Here is a 23886-nt window from a genome sequence, read left to right as displayed (position 1 = left end):
ACGGGCCTGGGTGAGGCCACTGCCAAGACATAACGGCTGCCGTTTATGGAAGCTTTGGAAGGGCGCTGAGTCCACTCCACACGGTGATGCTTAGCTCGGCACACAGACCAGTGGCAAGGCGCGGGGTCATGGGCAGGGCGGGGCGGCGGGTGAGGGGTGCCGGGTGCCCAGGGCACCAAGGCTGTGACGTCACTGGAGATAGGTAGGCCTGTTTCCTTCCATCACGCCTCATGGACTACCGTCATCCAGCCCTCCCCAGAGGTCACTGCGCAGCACACCTCCCCCCCAAAGCAGGATACCCCAAGTTCAAGTTAGGACCTCTTTGTGTAAGGGAAAAGCTGTACATAACTTAAAATAGAGACAATTGTAAAATTACCAAAGCTGATAGAAGCTTAAACCCACCCACACGTTCAGAGGAAGTGCTGCCATTTTCCTTATTTGAAAAACAAACGGCCTCACTGGTTAGAGGGCGCAGGAGACTGGCTGGAACCCTCTCCTGCGGCCCAGCATTCCCTGTACACCTGCCTTCCTGCCCAGGATAACCTGGTAACTTCCTCTGCTTTACCTGCAGTTTAAAATCTCTTCCCTTCTTCAGCAGTAAATCCATTTCGACAAATAACTTATTTAAGGACCAAACTCTCTCCTGGCAACTTACCATTCAGGTTTACAGAGGGAAATAGAACCTACAAATTGCTTTTAAATTATCAAAATAAAAGTGAAATGTGTAGTGACCTTTTTATTATATGAATATTCTTGAGGTGAATTAACTAAGTCCTGAATAGCAACAAAAATACATTACTCAGATACTTTATAGTTCTGATACTTGAAATGTAAATAGAAAACTATGCTAAAACATTTAAAAAATTTCAAATTTTAATGAAAAGTATTTACATTTGTATTCTAATGCCAATTTACACATAGAATTCTTTTAAGTTAGATGGATAGGCTATTCTGAAATATGAAAAGAATATTGTTAAATACCCACAACATATTCATGAATAAAAATTCAGCTATTAATTACTGTTCCAAATTCAGATGGTACTTAAGGCCGACAGAGCTCAGTTCCTTTTACTCTTTTACCTGATTCTTGGTTCAATAGAAGCTTTCACTGCCACAAACCACTGCCACGGGTCATTTCACTACCAATGCATGAAGCTTCTGTAACCAGCAAGGCTAACCTGTTTTATTATTTATTTTATTATTTTTTAAAACATATTTTATTCATTTTTTACAGAGAGGAAGAGAGAGGGACAGAGTTAGAAACATCGATGAGAATCATCGACCAGCTTCTTCTTGCACACCCCTTACTGGGGATGTGCCCGCAACCAAGGTACATGCCCTTGACCGAAGCGAACCTGGGTCCTTTTGGTCCACAGGCTGACGCTCTATCCACTGAGCCAAACCAGTTTCAGCTGTTTTATTATTTTTATTTAAAATATATTTTTATTGATTTTTAGAGAGGGAGGACAGAGAAACATCTGTGAGAGAACAGAACATCCATCGGCTGCCTTCTGTACACCCCTGCTGGGGGCGGAGCCAGCTGCCTTCTGTCCACCCTCTGGGGGCGGAGCCAGCTGCCTTCTGTGCATCCTGCTGGGGCTGGAGCCAGCAGCCTGGGCCTGTGTCCTCACTGGGAATTGAACTGGCAAACTCTGGTGAATGGGACAATGTCCAACCGAGCCACACTGGCCAGGGCAAGACTGTTTTAAATGCACGTGGTTTTGTCAGTCACTGAAAACTAAACCTTTTACAACTTTTTAAATTATATAGAAAACATTATACCTATTACTTAAGTTTTGTTTGGAGAGAAAAGAATAATAATTATTAGTTAACTTTTCTCATTATTGTCCCCTTTAAAAAAAAGTCTCATCTGAATTTCAAAAATGGGTTAGAAGATGGCCAACATCGTTGTGAAGCCGAAAAGGATCATTCTGTGATCCTCTCGGTGCTGCCCTCCACTTGGTGGAGGAGAGTTTGGCCTCGTCTCCCCACACATTAGTATTTCCTAAAGGTAGTTTTGTTGGCGGTCTTGCTCAGTATTTCTAGTCAAGCACACGAGGTGTCAATTTACCAAAAATGGTGGCAGATAGTGCGAACCCATGGTTGCTAACGTGGCTGGGAACACGCTGCTCCAACAGCTGTTTACGTGTCCTAGTTCCCAGGTGCGGACTGGAATACCGGTACGCCAGCCGTGGCACATGCCATCCCTTCCGCCGGCTTTCCGATAGCCTGCCCCAGCTCGGCAGTGGGCGTCGGGCCGCTGGCCACGAGGGGACAGCGAGGACAGCGGCTGGGTCCCGTGGGGCCCCGCCTGGACGGGCAGACCTGGGCGTGGCCTAGCAGGCCTCAGACACTGGCTCTCTTCCCTCCCCCTCCCCCCGGGGCGCCCTGGAAATGAGGATTTGGCTGTGTCACTGGGAGTGATGTTTTGGGTTTAAAAATTACCTAGATGTTTGAGAAAAGTGCCCTCAGCTCCAATTCCAGCCTGGCTTTGAGGGGGTGGGGACGGGGACGGGGACAGGCCAGCCCAGACGTGAGTGCCGGAGGGACCAGGTGTTGGTGACCGCCATTGCCCTCAATTAACCTTTATTCTGCCGGAGAGGAAAACACAGGCTCCGCAGCTGCCTCCGGGAGGAGGCGTGAGAGAAGGCCCGGGGCGGGGACGGTGGGCCCCGCTCTCCTGTCCCGTACCGCGGGACCACAGCCGTGGCTGAGACAGACCACACAGGCTCCTGCGAAGGAGGCGGGCGCTGTGCTCGCGGGACACCTGGCCCGGCCCGGCCCGGCACTGCACCAGGAGCCTCTCTAGTGCCGGTTCAGGGTCTCTTCCGACAGCGCGGCTACGCCAGTGGCTCCTGCCCGAGAGTCAGCCCTGCCCGCTGGACACGGGAGGGAGCGCCGGTGGTCGGGCCGCCATCTTGGCCAGCCGCATGCACGTGTGAGGACAGCGGGGAGCAGGGCGCCGGCCGCAGACGCTGCTAGGAGACGTGTGCGCCATCAGGAGTTGCTCGGTCCGCTCGCTCCAGGGACGCAGGCCCGTGGGTCACTGCCTCCTGTAGGTCCTGCCGGGGCACTTGCTCTGGCCCCCCTTTGGGGTGGGGATCTTGCTTCCAGCCTTCGGCCCCGAGGTCCCCAGCTTGGCCATGTCTGGGCCTCTGCCTGCGGTGGACAGAACAGAGCACAGGCACCGTCAGGAGGAGATGGATGCCTGAGTGGGAGCACCAGCACCTGACGGCACAGAGCGGTGTCAGCGGACTGGGGGGTGGGGGGAGGACCGCAGGAGGGTGGGACTGAGCGGCCTGCCCGTGGGGGGTTGGCAGAGGACAGCGGTCACTGGTGGTGACCTCAGGTGGCTGCTGCAGACGCACGGGGATGGCAGGAGAGGAAGCACCAGGAGCTCAGAGGAAACGGCGCCGGCGGTCGGAGAGACTGAGCCGTTTGCCGCTTTTGGCTTTGATAGTTCAGCTCCAGCAACGGAGAATGAGCGGCCACGTGGCTGGGGCTTCTTCCCTGGAGCATGACCTTGGCGCCCCGCCCCCCCCCCCCCCCCCCCCCCCGCCCCTTGTGTCCTGGTGTACAGGACGGTATGGGACCAGGGTGTGCAGCCCGCTCAGCGCCTGGCACAGACACACACTCGCTGCTTATGCCCGTCCTCTGGCTCAGGGCCTGCATTAGGAGTGCAGCCGGGCCTCGCGGCCAGAGAGTCTTCTAGTGAAAAGCATTCCGGGTCTGACTTAAGCCACTGCCTAAGGACCTGGTGCCGGAAGGGAAGCTGCTCTGGCCACGTGGCTGTGGCGGAGGTGGGGCCGTGCTCACCCTGTGGCAGAGCCGGAGCCTTGAAGAGCAGGCGCATCCGGCGCATGTTCATCGCGCAGCCCACGGGGCCCATCAGGTGCACTTTCCACGCCTGGAATAAGAGGCCGCAGTGACCAGGAGGCGGGCCTCCGCCGCTGGCCCAGACCAGGCCTCGCATTAAAGAGACGGCCAGAGGCACCGCGCAGCGGGGGTCTGTGGCCTCCGAGTGCTCTGTGCACGGCCCCTCGGGGCTCAGCCCACCTCCCACGGCCCTCCCCAGGCGGCGCCCAGTGAGACGCCCAGGAGGGTGCGGAGGGTAACCGTTCAGGGAGGGCACGGGGGGGAGGGGGCCAGGGGGCCTGGAGCTGAGAGCAGGAGCGCAGGGCAGCCTGGCTAACAGCCACCGGGAAAGGGGATCCGTGCCCCGTCCTCCGCTGACAGAGCCAGCAGCCCCGCTGCCCTGGAGGGAGCTCGAAGCGGATCTCCCCTGTGGAGCCCTCCGGTGAGAACACGGCTCCCCCCGCCCCCGCCACCACCCGGGGGCCCCAAGAGGGGACCCGGCGGGTCCCGTGCAGCTCCTGAACTGCGGGTGCTAAGGGGCCTGTAAGCCGCGCAGGTCACCGCGTGGGCAGCACGTGCGGGCGTGGAGAAAGCCACGGCCTCAGAGTGTGCCGAGAAGCCGTCAGCTCACAGTGTGGGGCGAGAAGTCCAGGAACACGGGGCTGCGGCCCATGTCTGCGGGCTCGGAGGGGGGAGGGAGGCCAGTGTGGCTGCACGGGGAGGGAGGAGTGCTGGCAGCGGCAGGAAGCAGACTCTCCAAGCCCGGCCACTGGCTCTCCTTCATGAGTCAAAAGGGACGGAGAGCGGCCACGCCAGCAGGCAGGGCCCCAGGCAGGGCACAGACGGGACGGGCGCACCTGTCCCTGGTCTGAGCCTCTCCTAGTGGAAGGACACGGACGGCACCAGACAGACCCTGCTCAGACCCATGCGGCCCCGCGAGCCTCACCTCCTCTCCGGGGGCGAAGTTCTCGTGGCACAGAGGGCACCGGTTGGCCAGCTTCTCTGGTTTGGCAGCTGGAATGGTGTCAGCGAGACAAGACTCAGTTGCCCTGTGGGTCGTGGGTGAGGCAGGGCGCCAGGGTGCCAGTGGCGCCCGGGGACCTGTTGCCGGCCTCCCTGCAGCCCGGGGCCCAGCCCGAGGGGCACTCACGGTGGCAGTCCTTGGACTTGACGTGCTTGGGCAGCTCCTCTTTGGGGACAGCCTCGCTGCAGCGGTAGCACCTCCCGAACCCGTCCCTCTTGTCGCACTCCGTCAGCAGGTGCTCCGTCAGGCTGGCGATCTCCACCACCTGCAGCCGAAGCGCAGGACAAAGCTGGCACCACCCACGGCCCGGCCGCCGGCACCACCCACGCTCAGGCCCATGCCCAGGGTTGTCTGAGTTCCCAGCCCGAGGGGAAGGACCCGCTGAGCTTGTCCTTTAGCTCCTCGGCCAAAGGCCTTGTCAGTCCTGGCCTGCAGGGCACTGCCGTGCCGCCTTAGCACCCAGGAGCCCGCTCAGGACGGAGGGAGACGCGGCCGTCGAGCTGGTCTGGCCTGACCTGTTGCCGTGGCCACCCCGCCCCGCCTGGCCGGACCTGACCTGTTGCCGTGGCCGCCCCGCCCCACCTGGCCGGACCTGACCTGTTGCCGTGGCCGCCCCACCCGGCCTGGCCTGGCGGACCTGACCTGTCCCAGTGGCTGCCCCGCCCCGCCCCGCCTGGCCGGGCCTGACCTGTCTGCAGTGGCCGCAGCGGGTCAGCATGAGGCAGTGCTTCCAGTAGTGCAGGTCCAGGCCCTCCTCCGTGAAGGACGAGCTCCGCTCCCCGCAGAAGATGCACAGGCTGCAACGGGAGGGGCGTGAGGCTGGGGGCCTCGGTGGCTGTCGGCCTCGGTGGCTGGCTGTGCCGCCCTCAGGCAGCCGGAGGCAGCGGCGGGCCTCCAGCGAGGGGTGGGGCGCTGGGGGCTCCTGTTACACTGCCCTGAAGGGGCTCCACGGAGGGAGTCAGGGTGTCAGCTTCCCCGGGTCCCCTTCCAGCAGAAAGGACCCCGTGTCAGCAGAGGAAGAGACGTGCCTGGCTCGGTGCAGACCGCCCGCACCGCCGGGGAGCCCTGCGGGACCCTGTGAGCCGGGACCAGCACTTGGGACGCACGGGCCGCCCCTGCCTGGCAGGGCCGAGGCTGACTGTGGGGCAGTGCCAGCCTGAAGGTACTGGAAGGAGTGGCCGGTCTACCGGACCCGGCGAACGGGGGAAAGCAGCTCCAGGGGCAGCCTGTCCCCCCTCGCCATCCCCCAGGGGCGAGGGCAGCGAACGCACTTGTCCAGGCCGGGGCTCTCGGAACTCTCGGGGGCGCTGCTGGGGGCCGAGCACCTTCGGTCAGGGTCTGGGGATGACAGAGAAAGCCACTTCACTCGCTTCCCGTGGGAACTACTGTCAGAGTTCAGCAGCCGCTTTTAAAGTCGGTGACGTGTGGTGTGGAATGTGTTAAACAGTCACTGAGGGGACCTGCCGGCAGAGGCTCCCGCGGCCGCAGGCGCCGCGCACGTACCTGGACTCCTCGTCTTGGCGGCCTCCCTTTCTCTTTCCTAAAACAGAAGCAGAGCGTCAGGCCGGCGCTCAGGGCCAGGCTGTGCAGATGCGTCTCGGTCCTGAAAGTGCTCGTAATTTTGCTCTAAGTTCCTGCCGACACGGCGCTGCCCGCCTGCAACCCACGGCAGCCTCGTCCTGCACAGGGCACCGCTCTGGAAAGAGGCTCCCCTACTCAAGCCCTGCAGCCCCCTCCCGCCTCCCTCCAGGGCCTGCCCAGGACTCCAGGGAAGCCCCTTTGTCAAGGCCCCCTCCCCCCAAATCACTCACCGGGGCTCTCACAGCACAGGCTCCCGGCCTTCCCGGGCCCTGCTCCGCAGCCCTTCAGTCGGCTCCCAGGGCACCCGTGCACCTGCCCGCCTGGCCTGCCCCGCTGTCTGCCTCCAACATGCTCCCTCCGGGCCCAGGCCTGGGCGGTCTCTGTGCCAGGAGCCCCGGGCGAGCCTTCGGCCTGGCCCTGCTGCTCACTCGGCGCCTCTGCCCAGGCCTCTAAGCCCTCCCCTCCTCTCAGCAGCGGCCCTCCCGCTCTCCCCACTCCTGCCCTGCACGGCTCTGCCTTGGGCCTCGGTCAGAGTCCTCAGCCGTCCAGTCCCTCAGGCCTCAAAACCTGGGCAGGCAGGTGCTTCTCTCCCCACCCCTCCCTGCAGAGCCTCCAGCAGACACACCAGCACCCCGGGGGCTCGCTCACCCTCCCCCTCCCCTCCTCTTTGAAGGGGCTCTGGACCCTCCTGACCGAGGCCCAGCCTCTGCAGCACCCCGCCCGGCTCACAAGAGGTGAGGAGGGTTCCTTCCGTTCATCCCGGTAAAGCAGAGGAGCGTGTGCAGAAGCCGAGAAACTCAACATGTGCCACGCGTCTGCGTCTGAATCCACGGTCACAGGGCTCCAACCCAGAGCCCAGGGTTAGACCCTGTGAGCCCGGCCCACCTGGCCCCCAGCAACTCATGAACTCACCTCACACGAACCTCAGGCCTATGTGGACCTGGGCCCACCTGGGCCCCGGCCGCACCGGACCCCGCTCACCTGGGCCCCGGCCGCACCGGACCCCGCTCACCTGGGCCCCGGCCGCACCGGACCCCGCTCACCTGGGCCCCGGCCGCACCGGACCCCGCTCACCTGGGCCCCGGCCGCACCGGACCCCGCTCACCTGGGCCCCGGCCGCACCGGACCCCGCTCACCTGGGCCCCGGCCGCACCGGACCCCGCTCACCTGGGCCCCGGCCGCACCGGACCCCGCTCACCTGGGCCCCGGCCGCACCGGACCCCGCTCACCTGGGTCCCAGCCTGCATGTCCTTCAGGGCGGCCAGCTGCCCCTGCAGAGCTTTGATTTCCTCCTCCTTCTGTCTCTCTGCCTCCTCCGTGGCTGCTCTCCCCTGTGCCTGTGTGAACACGGCGTCCGTCAGAAGGGCTCGTGGAATAGCCATTGACTTGGGAGACAAGTGACACGCTGAGTCATCGCTAAGACCAGCCGGGGGAGGGAGAAAGGCCAGCTCCGGCCGATGTCAGGGCTGCTTCCCTGCGGCCCAGACGCACTGTCTCATGCCGCTCTCTCCAGGTGGGGGGCGGCCTGGCAGGCCCGAGGGAGGGCGGGGCTCGGCGGGCGCCTGCAGTCCCACCAGCTTAGTGCCTGTCTGACCTCCTCCTCAGCAGGACCAGACCGGACCCCCACTTCCACACACCTTGACCTCAGAGTCTGTGGGTCTGCCGTCGATTTTCGCAAAGCCCTCGAAGATGGTTTTGAGGAGGATGTTCTTGCGCGAGGTGCTGTCGTCGGGGGGCAGGTACCCGAGCACGTCGGCGCGATGCTGCTGGTACAGGTCCAGGATCACGCAGACCGCCATCTCCCGCACCTGGTACACCCGGTGCTCCAGGGCCCGCACTGCAAACTGACGGAGAGGCCGTCAGCGTCACCCTGAGAGCAGGGCGGGGGCGGCTCTGGGCCCTGGGCTCCGGGGTGAGGCGGCGCCCTCTCATGGCGGCGCCCTCTGCCTGGCGCCCTCACACAGGCACGCGGCCTCGGACGGACGCAGAGCTGGTTCTGCTCTTGTCCACTCGCGGTGTCCATCTTTGCTTTCGGTGCACCTTTCCCTACACCCGACATGGGCATCACAAACTGCTTACGCAGGCGAGGAGGGCCGGCTCCAGGCTCCCGTCTGGGTCACCAGGGTCACAGGTCCTGCTTCCGGCAATAAAGCGCTGGCCTTCCGGCGACAGGCTCCGCGCCTCCTGAGGCGGCGCCGGGAGGGCCTGCCTGCGCTCTCCCCTCGCAGTGCACACCCGAGTCTGTCCCACTCGTGTCAGAAGGCATCGGTCCCACTCAGACGGACTCTCCCGCTCACCTTCATCACGTTGTCCACGGTGAAGCCCGTGCCGTCGGTGCCCAGGTCTCGCAGCAGCCGGGCCAGCAGCGCCACCTGGCTGAGGGCCAGGTGCGCCGACGCGTTGGCCTTCAGGGGCTGCACCAGGTAGGACGGCACCATCTGCAGGGACCGCACTTCCTTGCACAGCGCCATCTCCTGGAAGAGCCTCATGGTTAGCCATCGCTCTGAACATGCTCCCTCTGACAGGACCCTCAGTCACCAGGAAGGAAGAGTCATCAAACATGGCAGTGAGCCGAAACCGGTTTGGCTCAATGGACAGAGCGTCGGCCTGGGGACTGAAGGGTCCGGGTTCGATTCCAGTCAAGGACATGTACCTTGGTTGTGGGCATATACCCAGTAGGGGGTGTGCAAGAGGCAGCTGATCGATGACTCTCTCTCATCAATGTTTCTAACTCTTTATTTCTCTCCCTTCCTCTCTGTACAAAATCAATAAAATATATACATATAAAAAACACGGCAGTGACATGGGTGGGAGATCACTGTCCCTAAGCTCACACGCGTGTAAGACACGGGAACGAGTAGAGCAAACCCAAAGGGGAGGAATGAGGCCTGGAGTTTAGTGAGAGCCTCAGAGAATGCTGACCGAGACCAGGCTTCTCCCCTCGGAATTCCCCAGGCACCGCCATATTTACACCTTCGCAGGTAAGCGCTTCCGAAGTCAAGGTTACAGAGAGACATGACCATCACGCGTTACCCGGAGCAGAGAAGACGAGGGAAAACACTGAGCGAGAGGCCAGTGGAAGGCAGTTGGCGCTCAGAAGCTGCAGGGCCCAGCGCGAACACCCTCTGCCTCCCACAGCTCCCTGTGCCTGGCCTGCACCGCTCAGCCGCCAGGCGCTCCTCAGCGACAGGCAGACGCCCCGGCTGGGAGCTCAGGGCCACCCTGGCCGCGTGCAGAGCGGAGCCAGCCCGTGCCTGGGCCCAGCAGAGGTGTAAGTGCCCGACACTCAGAGCCAACGGGCTCAACCCTCCGAAGGGGACGTGTCCGCCCTCAGCCCCCTCCCCCGGCGCCGCAGGAGGCACCGCAGCCGGGGGATGCCTGTTCGCCCTGCGCGCAGTACCGCCCCGTTTACCGACAGAAAGCTCACAGAGCCACAGGAAGCGGACTCCTCACAGGGGAGAGTGTCCGTGAGAAATACAGACGCTCTGGGCCCCCTTCCGAGAAGATGTGGGGCCACACATTGGGGACGGACGTTTAGGAGAGGCCACACACAGGGCGGCGCCGCCAGCTCAGCGCTCCCTCCCCCGGCCCGAGGCCGCACGCTCGCTCGTCCAGAGGGAGATGTTTCCATCAGGACGGGGACACATTTGCTATAGTTTTCTCTCCCGATTTAGTTGGTCACACGTTTTTATTTTAACGGTGAACAGCGTGTGTTGGATTAGAGAAACACTAGGAAAGCAGTGGCCTTTCCGTCAACAAAGGGGCGTTCATGTCCGAGACAACACAGACCTTCGGAGCCGGGAAGCCAGGAGGGCCCTCAGGAGGAGGCAGCGCCGGAGCAGAGGGCGCGCCCTGCGCACGGCCGGCGTACCTGGATGAAGTTGGACGCCGCGGCCCGCAGGCGCGCGGAAGAGTCCCCGGTGCGGGCGAGCAGCATGGGCACGGTCCTCTCCACGCAGTGCGTCGTCTCCAGCTTGCTCAGCTTGTGCTTGGGGATGAACTGCGTGATGAGCATCTTCAGCACCTTCAGCGACGCCTGGAAGACCTGGGGCGGGAGGAGACGGCCTGTTCCGCCCGAGTCCCGCTAGGAGGGACGTGGACTTCCTGTCCGGGATAAGCAGGAGCCCCATGCCGTGCCTTCTGAACGCGACTTGTCTCATCGGGTCCTTGCGTGCGGAGACCCTTGCTCTCAGTTCCTGGTGCCAAGCACTCGATACCCCGTGCCCCGGCACAGAGCCCCCAAGCTGGGGAAGCTCCCGCGCAGACGGCGGTGCACCCCGGAGCACTCACCTGGAGGCCTCTCGGAGTCACTCCCTGCCCCTGACCCGGATGCCCGGGAGCCCTGGAGCCCAGGCCCCTGCCCGGCTCTGAAGAGCGCAGGGGGGTGTTCAGACCAGTGCGAGTGTCAGAGGGACAGGTGCCCGGCGTGCGGGCATTCCTGAGCCCAGGGACTCACCGGGGTCACGATGTCCCGGATGGACCTCCGGGTGAGGAAGACAGCCGCGCGCAGCAGGCCCTTCAGGTCCTCCTTCGGGGTCCCGGCGGGCGTGGCCACCAGCCGCTGGTGCAGGCTGAGCAGGGCTTCCTCCCGGAGGGACCACACCTTGGAATAGGCCTTCGCCACCTGCGGGCGGAGCCTGCTTACTCCCTGGTGTCGGCGACCTCGCCGCCCAGCACTGTCCACCCGAGCCTTTGTTTCAAGTGGAAAAAACACCTTTTCCACAGCCAGGCCCTGCAGAGTGCGCCCTGGGCATCAGAGAACCGCTTTCTGTGGGAAACCTAAGGCTGCTGAGCGCGGCAGGTGCTCTGGTGGGGAGCAGGGACACGGCTGGGCTCCCTGTGCAGGCACGTGCTGCCTGCCCTGCTCTGTCCTCCCGGGACGGCTGGGGGCACAGGGAGCTGGTTCACAGCCAGCTCCGAGCTCCGGGACACAGTGTTGAGTCTCTCGCTTTCCTTTCCTTGTTCCACTCACTGAGTAATCAGCACAAGACTCCCCCTTCCTCTCCCCGCTCCCTTCTCCCTCCCTCCCACAGGGAAGAATTCGGGCAGGTCCCGAGGGCGCAGACGTGCCATCAGAGACGAGGCTGAGCCCGTCCACAGCCTCGGACCCCCGGTACTGGGCGCGGGTACGTAAGCTGGACGACGAGGGGGCTGCTGGGAAAGCCACAGTGGGTCTGGAGCCTGGGGTGGGAGGAGGCTCTACGGAGCCCGGACCAATGGCCACGGAGGGTCCCCGCAAACGAGCCCAGAACACGCTGCAGGCGAATGACCAAGGGAAGTGGCCTCCACGGATGCGGCAGGTAGTCAGGCTCTGGGAGAAAGAGGGTCATGCTGGGAAAAGGGGCGGCAGCAGGGAAGGAGGGAGACCAGCCCTGCCCGGTTTGGCTCAGTGGATAGAGTGTCGGCCTGCAGACTGAAAGTTCCCAGGTTCAATTCCGGTCAAGGGCATGTACCTTGGTTGCGGGCACATCCCCAGTGGGGGGTGTGCAGGAGGCAGCTGATCGATGTTTCTCTCTCATTGATGCTTCTGACTCTCTACCCCTCTTCCTTCCTCTCCGTAAAAAAATCAATAAAATATATTAAAAAAAAAAAAAAAGAAAAGAAAAGAAAAAGAAAAAAACAAAGGAGGGAGACCGAATACCTGATGGGCTGAGACCATAAAAAACCGCAGGCAGGAGTCTGCGGGCATGAGCGGGGCCGAGAGGACAGGACACTGTGGCTGTCACTCATTCACTCATGAGGTTACTGTGCACTTGCGCGCACGCTCACACACACTCCCACATGCACACACCCCCCCCCCCCCCCCGGTTCCTCTTACCAGGCCTTCCCCCAGCACCTCAATGGCAGGACTGGCTTCCCGCAGGGCCTTCTCCGAGAGGGGCTCGGGCTCGCCGGCGGCAGCCGCTCGGGGGGCCTCGCTGGCGTCCAAGTCCCGCTTCTCCGGCTCCTCGGCCGCCCCGGGCTGCTTGTGGACAGCGGGCAGGGGGCGCTCGTCATAGGGCACGGCCTCGGGCTGCAGGGGAGGAAGGGGCTGCAGAGCTCCCGCGTGGACCCCGACCGCCACCCGTCTACGCGGCCGGCTCAGCGCCGTGGCCTTCCCAGGCTGAGCGAGGGCACGTGCTGAATCCCAGTGTCGTCAGAACACACTGTACGACAGCAGGCGCAGCTGACAAAACGCAATGAGGGTTCTTCCCACCCCCCCATCGCAGCCTAATGAAAAGCGATGCCAGTGCTGCCTCCTACCCTTTGCCTCCAGCGGGTCAGCTCAACGGGCAAGCAGCCCGTTTCCCTAGTCACGGCTGGAATGTGTCCCCCCGAGCTCCCGGGCCCACTGTCCAGCGGCCCCCACGTTTCCCCCACAGGCGTGGGCTCTCCTGAGCCGGCCGGGAGACGGACATGCAGACAAGTCCACGTGACGCGGACTTTAGGTGAGTGAGGCCCTGCTCGGGACAGCACCCCTGCAGGCGCCTGGCCCGCTGCGGAGTGACCTCCCGCCACGGGACCGGGTACGTACGCGGGCCTTGACGGTAGAGTGAGGGGAGGACAGCTGCTGGTCCGAGGAGCAGGGCAGGGAAGACATGTCCAGGGAGTTGGACGAGGGCTGCTCCAGGAGGTTGTCGGTCGCTCTGTCTTCCTGAGGGGGCAGCAGCTGGTAGGAACTGCTGGACTGGGCGAGGGGCTGCGGCGGCAGATCCAACGGCCGTGGCACCAGCTCCGTGTCCATAAGGCTGTGCAGCTCCAGCTGCGAGTACACGCGGGCGCGGTACTCCTCCATCTGCCGCTTCTTGTGCTTGGCCAGGTCGTAGTCCTCCTTCTCCACCGCACAGCGCTTCTCCACCTCATAGCGCCCCAGCCGCTCCCCGACCTGCGTGTGCACAACACCGTCTCCGCGCTCCGCCGCCCACGCAGACAGCGGTCAGCAAGCCCACTGGACGGAGCGCTGGCCACCCCCGGGTCCTGTGGGGACCGGGACCTGGGAGCCACGGGAGGCACAGCCACGCCCTGCAGAGCGAGTGCTGCCTGTGGCCGCGGTGGCGCCTGAGAAATGGGACGCCCAACATGTCTGTGGCGTGTCCCTCCGGCGTCGGGGGGACTCGGGAGGGTCGCCCAGGCGCACGGGGCGCCCGAGGAGCGGTACCTTCTGCAGGTCGGCGATGGCCTGCTTCAGCTTCTTGGCGTAGTCGTAGCGCTCCTGCTGCACCGCGTCGCGCTTCCTCTCGTCTAACTTGCGTATGATCTGCGCGACTTCCGGGTCTTGGTACATATCGAAAGCTAAGTCGTCTAGTGGGGAGATGTAGTCAGACTTCCTGCGGGAAGAGGGGGGCACTTCAGAGCCAGGTCCCCGGGGGAGGCGGGGAGTGCCCGGCGCTGAGAAAGAGGGCGGGGAGAACGGCCAGCCCGGCTCCTGGAGGTGCTGCCCGAGGGGTCAGTGCGGCTGCGCAGCTCACACCGGGTCCGTATCCAAGGTCACGCACTGGGCATCCTCGGCCCTCCCAACTCCCCCACACCCCGTGCTGGCCATGCCAGGCTCTCTCTAGGCTCGCAGACCAGGCCTTCGCTGAGCCGGAGCCTGAGGGCCGGGCAGCCAGGCGTCCGCTCACACCAGCACCAGTGACCGGTGGACGTGACGGCCGGCAGCTGCTTCTCCTGCGCTTTTACCTCAGAGGGACCAATGCTGCCTTGGCCTCCCGCCCACAGATGAGAAACCCTTCGGGGGCACGCATCTCAGCCGCACCGCCGCTCTGACCAGGCATCCCTCTACTCTTTCTCCATTTCCCTGCAGGCGGGTCTAATGCTGGCATTGACATTGACACTGACACTGACATTGACAGTCTAAGGTCGCAGCGGAACAGTAACAGAGGACACCAGCGACAGAAAACGGCACTATCAGCTTTGACTTCACATGTAGGCACTTTGTATGGTCACGGGTTCAGAGAGGACACGGGAGACGGCACCTCCTGAAGGAACAAGCCCCCCATCCTGGGCCCCGCCGCCCTGAGCACGGCCAGTGGGCCCAGTGGTGGCTCTGGAGGGCCACCTTCTGCTGTGCCCACAGGCCATCTATCGACTGCCACCAAGAGGCAGGTCCACGCCAGGTCTAAGTCCTCCACCTCTAAGTCCCAGAGATGGAGACAGAGGCCTCATTTCATGATAAAAATCTTACAAAGACAGTGAGGTCACATGACATCTGCCCAGGGCTCCAGGCCGTCTTGTCCTGGGGCGCCCGCCCCTTTCCCAGAACCCCGGAGGTCAGCCAGGACCGCAGCCAGTGATCAGTGACATTCGCCCTCAGCACCCACACGGCCCGGCCGCCTCAGGGTGAGGGCATCAGGAAGGCCGCTGTGGGGCAGGGTGGCAGCCATGGGGCAGGGCGGCCTCTGCGGACAGCCAGGCTCATGGCCACACCCGGCGAGGCCCAGCTCCTGAGCGCCGCAGCCTCTGCATCTGTGCAAACGGCAGGTCCTGCTTCCGTGCGGCCCTGGCCCTGCCTCCTGCCTCTGTGTGGCCCTGCCTCCGTGCAGCCCTGCCTCAGTGCGGCCCTGACCTTGCCTCCGTGCGGCCCTGACCCTGCCTCCGTGCGGCCCTGACCCTGCCTCCGTGCGGCCCTGACCCTGCCTCTGTGCGGCCCTGCCTCCGTGCAGCCCTGACCCTGCCTCCGTGCGGCCCTGACCCTGCCTCCGTGCGGCCCTGACCCTGCCTCCGTGCGGCCCTGACCCTGCCTCCGTGTGGCCCTGACCCTGCCTCCTGCCTCTGTGCGGCCCTGCCTCGGTGCGGCCCTGCCTCGTGCGGCCCTGACCTTGCCTCCGTGCAGCCCTGACCCTGCCTCCGTGCGGCCCTGACCCTGCCTCTGTGCGGCCCTGACCCTGCCTCCGTGCGGCCCTGACCTTGCCTCCGTGCAGCCCTGACCCTGCCTCCGTGCGGCCCTGACCCTGCCTCCTGCCTCCGTGCGGCCCTGACCCTGCCTCCGTGCAGCCCTGACCCTGCCTCTGTGCGGCCCTGACCCTGCCTCCGTGCAGCCCTGACCCTGCCTCCTGCCTCCGTGCGGCCCTGACCCTGCCTCCTGCCTCCGTGCGGCCCTGACCCTGCCTCCTGCCTCCGTGCGGCCCTGCCTCCGTGCAGCCCTGACCCTGCCTCTGTGCGGCCCTGACCCTGCCTCTGTGCGGCCCTGACCCTGCCTCCGTGCAGCCCTGACCCTGCCTCCTGCCTCCGTGCGGCCCTGACCCTGCCTCCTGCCTCCGTGCGGCCCTGACCCTGCTTCTGTGCGGCCCTGCCTCGGTGCGGCCCTGCCTCCGTGCGGCCCTGACCCTGCCTCCTGTCTCCCGAGGAGGAGTTTCGCCTGCAGCTGCGGGCGGCCTGCCTCCGGCCTCACCTGCGTGCCCGCCTGCTCCTGCGGGTGCGGTCAGAGGAGCCCCTCCCGGGCTGTGTAACTCACAGGCAGGCTGGCGGGCACTGAGGCCCCAGCAGAGGGAGAGCCACGTGCACAGCGGCTCTGCAGCTCCCTCCTCTGACCCCCCCAGGCCTCCTTCCAGTGCGAGAGGCGGCGCAGCCAACGCGCACGGCTGGCAGCGCGGAGCGGAGGGCTGTAGAACCGGACCTGAACAGCAGACGCGGCACGTTTCTCACTTCCTTAGTCTCACGGCGGACGGACAGACAGATGGGAAGTCCCGGCAACGGACCGCACCTTTGGTCTCACCTGCACTTCGGCCTGCGCCACTGAAACACCCGGTGGCGGACAGCCTTTCCCGAAGGCGCGGGAAACCTCCATGAGAAACCCGAGCCCACGGGAAAGGTCGCCTCGGGAGGGCAGCGCCTGGAGGCGCCTGAACCGCGGCTTCACCGGGGAGTGACTTTCCCGTTGGCGGGTGGGTGGCCCCGGAGGCCTGGGGAGAGCTCTTACCCGGAGGAGCTTCCTTCCAGCGCTGGGTCCTCCGTGCGCTGCCCCTGGGACTGGTCAGCCATCCTCTCCCTGGAGGCCTGTGGGCAGAGAAAAGACCGCACAGAACGTGACTGCGGGCTCCCCGAGGCCAGCGCACACTGCGGCCCCAGCTCCCGGAGGGCGGCCCCGTTCTCGCGATGAGGACAGTTTACGTCACCCCTCGTCACTTCTGCGGATTTTACCACGACACCCTTTGTGACGACAATAAACCCCGCCCTCCTTTTGGAAATAAAATCGCTTCTTTAGAAATGAAGCTTCCAAACTCACCATGTTGCTCTCGTCAGTGCAGCCCACGGGGTCCCCGATGATGTTCATGGCGACCAGGGCGACCTGCGGGAGCAGAGACCGCGCGTCACACGCGGGCACCGTGGTCTTGTCACAGCCCCCCATGGAGGCCGCGCCGGAGCGCCTGGGAAAGCTGGCCCACGTGCAGGCTGTCAGTGACCATGCTGCCAGTCACACAAGCTGCACTCAGTGCTGAACCGAGCGGCGGCTTAACGTTTAGAGGCTATGGAAACAACAACAGCTAAAAGCCTCCCAGGTTTTAAAAAAATAAATATTATCCTTATTGATTTCAGAGAGAAGGGAGAGGGAGAAATAGGAACATGCATGATGAGAGAGAATCATGGATCGGCTGCCTCCTGCATGCCCCTTACTGGGGATGGAGCCCACAACCCGGGTATATAACCTGGCCGGAATTGAACCCAGGACCTTTCAGTCCACAGGCAGGTGCTCTATCCACTGAGCAACACCGGCCAGGGCAAGCCTCCCAGTTTTAACCCAGCCTCCCAGGAACCTGCTTGAGGCTCATGTGGGTCACACCAACACGCTTGGTGAATTAGACAAAGAATGAACCCCAAGGTTCCCTCGGCTCGTAGGCCTGATTTCATCGGAGAGGAGGAGCCCCCTCCCCTCCCGCTTCTTGAGAATCACTGGCCGAAGGAGCCCACCTGTCCCTGTGAAGACACGGGGGAGGCGTGTGGAGGAAGGACGAGGCAAGGAGCCCTCCAGCTAGCTCCCCGCCAGCTGCCCCTCAGCTCCCCGCTCCAGCTCCCCTCAGCTCCCCGCTCCAGCTCCCCTCAGCTCCCCGCTCCAGCTCCCCTCAGATCCCCCTCCAGCTCCCCCCCAGCTCCCCGCCTGCATGGGCCCAGCAGGGCTCCCTGCCTGGCCCGCGCGGGCCAGCGGCTCCCTCCAGGGGAGCTTAGCCTTCTCGGGAGACGCCACCCCACGGAAGATTGAAAGTGCCTCTCTGCAAAGACAGGGGACACGGGACCCAACCAGAGCTGCGTCGGCACGGGGAGGCGTGTCACCTGGTTGTAGATGTTGTACTTGTTGGCGTGATTTTGGTGAAGAACCAGTTTCAGAAACTGCCCCTCTGTGTCCACATAGACCGACTTCAGCTCCCGGGCTCTGCAGCCCGTCTTCTCATTGTCGCAGAGGGAGACGTAGCTGGAGGGCACAGAGCAGGCGGCTGGGGGAGCGCGGCCGGGGCAGTCCCCACCTACGAGGGGCTGGAGGGGAGCGCGGCCTCACAGGAAACCCCGGGGAGAGCACGGGGGTGGGAGTGGGGGCGTGTGGGGGATGGGCCACAGGACCCGGGACCCAGACCCGAGTGTGGGGCCGGGACTCAGAGGAGGGGCGCTCAGGAGTCTGGGGCTTCCAGGGAGGGGCCCCCTCCGCTCACCCCAGCCTGCGGAAGCGCTCGGCCTGGAAGGGGCCCAGGCACTTGGGCAGGCAGTGGCTGATGTAGAACTCCACCTTGCTGGGGATCATGTACTGGTGCGCCAGCAGCTGCAGCTTCCGCACGCGGCATCGCTCCACCATCTGCACCACGATCTCCTGCGGGAACTGGCAGAACCTGGGGGCAGAGCGCTGTGCTGCCGAGGGCGCCGGGCACCGCTCTTCCCCGAAGCCGGGGCCACGGCCACACGCCTGGGGGGGGGGGGGACGACACACACAGCCTCGCTGTGGGACACGCTGGGAGCCAGGGCTGGGTCGGACTGCCTGCCCCGGGAACAGCAGTGGGAACAGGGTCCGAGGGAAACTGAAGTTTATCACGAGGTTGACACGACCTCTGGGGCTGTGCGGGCAGGCGAGACGGAGCCTCGGACTTCCGCCAGAGCAGACAGCCAGGAGCCCTGGCTTAGAGGGAGGGCCTGCCGGCTGGCAGCAGCCTCCGAGGTCAATGTTTGCGCCCCCCCCCCCCCCCCCCCCCCCCCCGCCCCGCACAGGCGCAGCGGCCTGGAGGCGGCACCTGCACCGCCCACGCTGCAGCCCGTCTCTCTGGGAGTGAACGGCACACAGCCCTGAACGGAGGCGGCAGAGCCACAGGCCAGCCCCGCCTCATGGGATGTGACCGTGACCGTGACCGTGACGGGGCCTCGCAGCACCGAGCCAAGGATGGAGGAACCACGTGTGCTGAGCTGGCCACCAGGGTTCACAGCCAGCACAGGTGTCTGAGCAGAGGACACGCCGCTGGCCACTGCCTTCGGCATCCCTGCCCACTGGCCACTCCGCTGGTCCCTCCCACCTCTCCTCCCAGCAGCCGCTCTCCACAAGCCCAGCGTCCAGCCGCACCCCCCAGAGCCGGCAGGTCAGACCCGCCGCTCCGCCATCATTCCCGTCGGGACACCAGGACTCTAGGAACCCCGGGTAAGAGGAGCCTCTGTGACCCCTGCCCCTCCCGTTCCCACCATCGCTGAGCCGCCCTCGCCAGCCTGGCGAGCAGGAGCCCTCCCCGTGCCCCGCACTCAGGGCTCAGCCACTGGCCTCCCCTCCCGGCCCCTCCTACCACAGGGCCCCTTCCTGTGACCTTGACCTTGCCCTGGGCTGGGTCCCAGCCTCCTCCCCTCAGCGATCAACAAGGGGTGTCCTGTCAGTCATGGCCTTAAAAACCTCCTCTGATCAAGGACCCCCCACTGAGCCTCGCCCTGAGCCCCACCCCATAATCCAGCTGGAGACTGCCATTCCCACGCAGACATCTGAGCGGCATCATGGGACCAGGCAGCCTATCCTAAGCTTCTGACATTTCTGACATGGGGAGCAGGCCTCCCCCTGCAGGCCCCCTTGGCTCCCTGCTGGGTAGGCCGGGGAGGGGGAGAGCGGGTGGGGGGGGCCCACACCAGGCTGATGCCAGCAGGAGGTGGGCTCCCTGGGGACAGAGGAGGACAGTGAAGGGTGTGGATCTGGGAAACCCTTGTGCCTGCAGCAGCGCTGAGCCTGCGGGTGCCGGTCCTCCCGTCCCTGCCCCGTGAGGGGCAGCCGCTCGGTCAGTGGGCCAGGCCCGGGGAAGGGTTGCCAGGAACTGGGTGGCTCTGACGATCCATCGCTGCGGTCCTGTCTTGGGCTCCTGCCAGGGCCCTGCAGAGGCTCTGCTTTCCGAAACCCCTCACTGTCGTCGGAACACATTTCCCGCTCGGTCTCCCACCCACAAATCCCACGCTGCTTCCCTCCCAACAGCTGCCCATCATGCTCCGTGGCCGGAACCCTCACAGGCCGAGGTGAGACGGCAAAGGAAGGAATAGGAAGCCCTGACCGGTGTGGCTCAGTGGAGAGCGCGTCGGCCTGCGGACTCAAGGGTCCCAGGTTTGATTCTGGTCAAGGGCATGGAGCTCAGCTGCAGGCACATCCCCAGTGGGGTGTGTGCAGGAGGCAGCTGATGGATGATGCTTCTAACTCTCTATCCCTCTCCCTTCCTCTCTGTAAAAAATTAATAAAATATTAAAAGAAAAAGGAATAGGAAGGAATCCCTTCTCCCTCCTCAGGTCCAGGCGGGCGGACGGGAGTCCTCTCACCGCGATCTCCGCAGCCTCAGCACAGGGTTTCTTACTCACGAAGGAGAGGCCTCCCTGCTCACCGGGAAGCACCTCTGGCCTCCCTCGGGCACCTCTGAGCCGCCAGCGGCCCCCCCCCGCCCCCCCCCCCCCCCCCCCCGTGCGTTGGGCCCGTTGCCAGGGAAACCAGGGCGGCTGGGACACAGCGCTGAGATCCGTGACGGGCGGGCGGGGAGGTCCATGGTGCGGGGCGCCGGACAAAGGGTGATTCACGTCCTGGGGACAGCTCTGGGTTTCATCACGCGCCTCAGAGCAGCAGGCGCTTTTAAACGTGTGCCTGTTTACTTCTGGAATTTTCCATGAGATATTTTCACTCTGTGGTTGAACCACGGGTAACTGAGACCCTGGACGGGGGAGACGGCTGCATGTTGAACTCTGAGGGATGAGCGGGGAGTGAGATGAGGAAGGGGGTGGCTGGCAACCAGGGGGCGCTCAGACGGGCTCTGGTTCGGGGCACCTCCCCTGGCATTTCCTGACACTGAGTTTTTGCAAAGCCAAGGTTGGGAGCGGTGCCCGAGGGAAGGAGGGCGACAGGAACACGGGAACCAGCCGCTGTGACACAGACACTCCCGCAGAACACACACACGTAAAGCACAGACGTCGGGACAAAGCTCGGTGTGACCTCCCCACGGTCAGAGGCGGAACCAGGAAACCTGCAAACCGCACCGCAGCTCGGCACAGAGACGGCGTGAGCGGGCGGCCGGCTGGCCGCTGTCTTCCGTCTCCCCTCTTGTGTTCACACATTTCTTAAGTGAACGTGGGTAACGTGACGAGGGAAGAGGTCCAGAAAGTTCTCTTTAAAACCCTGAGCAGCCGGGACCGGTTTAGCTCAGTGGATAGAGCGTCTGCCTGTGGACTGAAAGGTCCCGGGTTCGATTCCAGTCAAGGGCATGTGCCTTGGTTGCGGGCACATCCTCAGTAGGGGGTGTGCAGGAGGCAGCTAATCGATGACTCTCTCTCATCGATGTTTCTAACTTTCTATCCCTCTCTCTTCCTCTCTGAAAAATCAATACGATATATTAAAAAAAAAAAAAAAAAAAAAGCATCCTGGAGATGTTTAAAAAAACAACAACAAAAAAACCCTGAGCAGCAGGAAGAGAACGCATGACACCACACAGGGGGCACAGCAGCAGCAGCAGCAGTGGACAACCCGCGGCCAGGACGTCTGAGTTCTGACCAGTGACAGGGAAAGGAGCCGCCTGCTCCGGAGCCCCCGCTGCCCACCGAGGCCCTCGCCCACCCACCTTGGCGACCTCCACCCGCTGACGGTGGGAGCGTGGATCATGAGTTCCCGGGCGCTGTAGCCGTTCTCGTGCCCAGATGAGCTGACAACGACGAATCCGATCTTGTGGGGCATTCTGTGCGCTGGGGCTGCTGGAGAGAGCAGGAAATGCTTGTTTATTTATTTATTTATTTTTAAATAAATCTTTATTGTTCAGATTATTACAATTGTTTCTCCCACCCCCACTCCCCCCCGTAGCTCCCCTCAACCCGGTTCCCACCCCACCCTCTACCCTTACTCCCCTCCCCACCCCACCGCTGTCCTTATCCACAGGTGTAAGCTTTTGGTGGTCTCTTCCCGAACCCCCACACTAAACGCTTTTTTAAAAGAGGAACTCAGTAACATGTTATCACAACTTTATCCACCGGAAACTACCAGTTCCAGCCTTGCTAAAACTCCAAGTAACTGCAATGTTCCCTCTGCGAAAGAACTTTGATTCTCCTTAAGCACCTTATACAGTAGCATCCTTTAGCCACACCCCACTACCTCACTTGGAGGTTTATAAAGGGACTCCAGGTACGGAAGCTGATTCCAGCAGGTCATAAATGCGGGAAGTTCCCTCAGAAGGTTGATGGAACCTTGAGGACTGCCCGCTGGAAATGGCTGAGGGCATCTCCCCACACCTGAAGATCTGCAGAGATGATTGCTTGCTGCCAGAAAGCTGAGGGCATTTTAATCTACCTGTTACTGCCTCCTGCTGGCCAAACACCTCAAAGCTGCAGATCCCCCCCAACCTGACAATGGATTCCAAATACTAAAGCTTGGCCTTTGATCTGCACATCTACTTTGCCTTAGGGCAATTTGTGTTAATAAAAAGCAAGGGGTCCAGAGAGACAGAGAACTTGCTTCCTACGGCCAAGCTCCTATGGCTCCCCAAAATGCCTTCCGAAATTATGTTCTGTCTCCAGACTCTAGTAATTTACAGCAGCTCCTTGTCCAGATTCCTGAACCTTTCTAGATGCTGGACAGGACCCCTGGCGCCTAGGGTACAAGGTGGAAGGGCCCTGGAAGGGGGGGGCCAACATGGAGTCCTTTTCAGACGCCCTGGGGAGGCTGCCCCTGTTGTGCCCGGTCCCTAAGTGCCAGTCCTTTGTTTCGGATTTACTGAGACAACATGGCACCGTGGGCCTAAAAGGTCCTTTTTTCAGTCTCAGTGCGCACGGCGGAGGGTGCTGGAACCTGACCACTGACGGCGGGGCATAAACCCTGCCTGCGTGGCTCACAGCTGGGGGACCCTGGCCTGGGCCTCGCCGTGCCTCAGTTTCCTTGTCTCTGGCGTTGGGGTGACAGCTGCACCTGTCTGTTGTCATGAAGGTTTGGAGGACAGGCCCTCAAGGCCTTGCCCACCGTAGTCCCAAGCGCTGGGTGAAGGAGTCTACACACACACACACACACACACACACCCGTTGGCCCTGTGAGTAGGACTTCAAATCTGTACGGATTCAGGAGCCACCATCACACTCAGCCGAGAACAGGAAAAGACACCTGTTTTCAAGGTGGGCTGAGGAAGCAACAGGTCCTGCTCCTAGAGATGAGCCGGCCTTGGGGGCCCCGAGCGGAGGGGCAAGTCTGGCGGGCAGGCTGGGACAGCACCCTGGGTTCGGACACGAAGTTGGCCCCGCAACCTGGACAGAGAGCCCGGGAAGGGTTCCTGAGTTAGGACCCGATGGCCATGACCTGGGTGGCCAGTTAGTGGATCTGGGACCCCGACAGCGCCCCGCCCCCAAGTCAGAGGCCATCCCCCGTGCAGGTCAGAGGTCACCCCCAGCCTGCGCCCGCCTGCAGGTGTCCCCGAGGCCCCTCACTCCACAGGCTGGTGCCGCCGGGAAAAGGGTGCCTCCAGGGGCACATTTTGGCCACTTCCGGGCTTCTGCTGCCAGCCCGGAGAGAGCCTGTCTCCACTCCTCAGGGAACTGTGTTACACAGCGAGTGGTCTCTGGTCAGGGGCCGGAAGGGGTGTGGAGGCGAGGGGACCCACGGTAACTAAGGACGGACCAGGACGCGAACGGAACCTGCGCGGAGCGGCGAGTCACCGTCGCCGGGCGCCCCGCACGGGCAGGTCGGGCCACCAGGACGCGGAATCCGACGCGAAACGCCAGGAGCCGAGCGCCCACCTGTCAGGATGGAGGGCCGCCGGACCTCGGCGTCCACACGACCTCCGCGCCTTCGGCGGGGCTCAGGCAGCGCCGCCTCCGCCGCCCCGACTCGCAGCGGCGGCGCCCAGCGCCGGGGCCGCGGCCGCCGCTCTCATGACAACCAGCCGGGCCCGGCCCGCCCGGCCTCCGCGCCTGCGCGGCCCCGCCCGCCGCGCCGCACATGCGCAACGCTTTCCCAGGCCTTCTGGGTAACGGAGTTTCCGGGGAACGGCGCATGC

At 63.3% G+C, this 23886-nt stretch overlaps 1 protein-coding gene across 6 annotated transcripts; it reads right to left on the bottom strand.

The window, feature by feature from the left end:
- Window positions 1-863: 863 nt before the first annotated feature.
- On the bottom strand, window positions 864-23815 carry CEP104 (centrosomal protein 104). Of its 6 annotated transcripts, none has more exons than XM_084875774.1 (22): window positions 23627-23815; window positions 22998-23137; window positions 21475-21604; window positions 18082-18255; window positions 17708-17846; window positions 16665-16727; window positions 16359-16435; window positions 13599-13767; window positions 12975-13325; window positions 12279-12473; window positions 10917-11084; window positions 10332-10505; window positions 8758-8934; window positions 8098-8304; window positions 7681-7797; window positions 6383-6419; window positions 6151-6217; window positions 5568-5676; window positions 5006-5144; window positions 4802-4869; window positions 3817-3907; window positions 864-3159 (listed from the first exon to the last, which is right to left on the bottom strand). In XM_084875774.1, the coding sequence occupies exons 3-22, from the start codon at window positions 21585-21587 to the stop codon at window positions 3044-3046; spliced, it is 2751 nt and encodes a 916-aa protein (XP_084731900.1). In that variant the 5' UTR covers window positions 21588-21604; window positions 22998-23137; window positions 23627-23815; the 3' UTR covers window positions 864-3043. The 6 variants fall into 6 exon arrangements, with proteins under 6 accessions (XP_084731900.1, XP_084731902.1, XP_084731898.1 ...); XM_084875776.1 differs by having other exon boundaries at window positions 7690-7797; XM_084875772.1 differs by lacking the exon at window positions 22998-23137.
- Window positions 23816-23886: the final 71 nt, after the last annotated feature.

Source organism: Pipistrellus hanaki (genome assembly GCF_964339955.1).
Source record: "Pipistrellus hanaki genome assembly, chromosome: 2".
NCBI classification, from domain to species: domain Eukaryota; kingdom Metazoa; phylum Chordata; class Mammalia; order Chiroptera; family Vespertilionidae; genus Pipistrellus; species Pipistrellus hanaki.
This window is presented reverse-complemented; position numbering and strand designations above follow the sequence as displayed.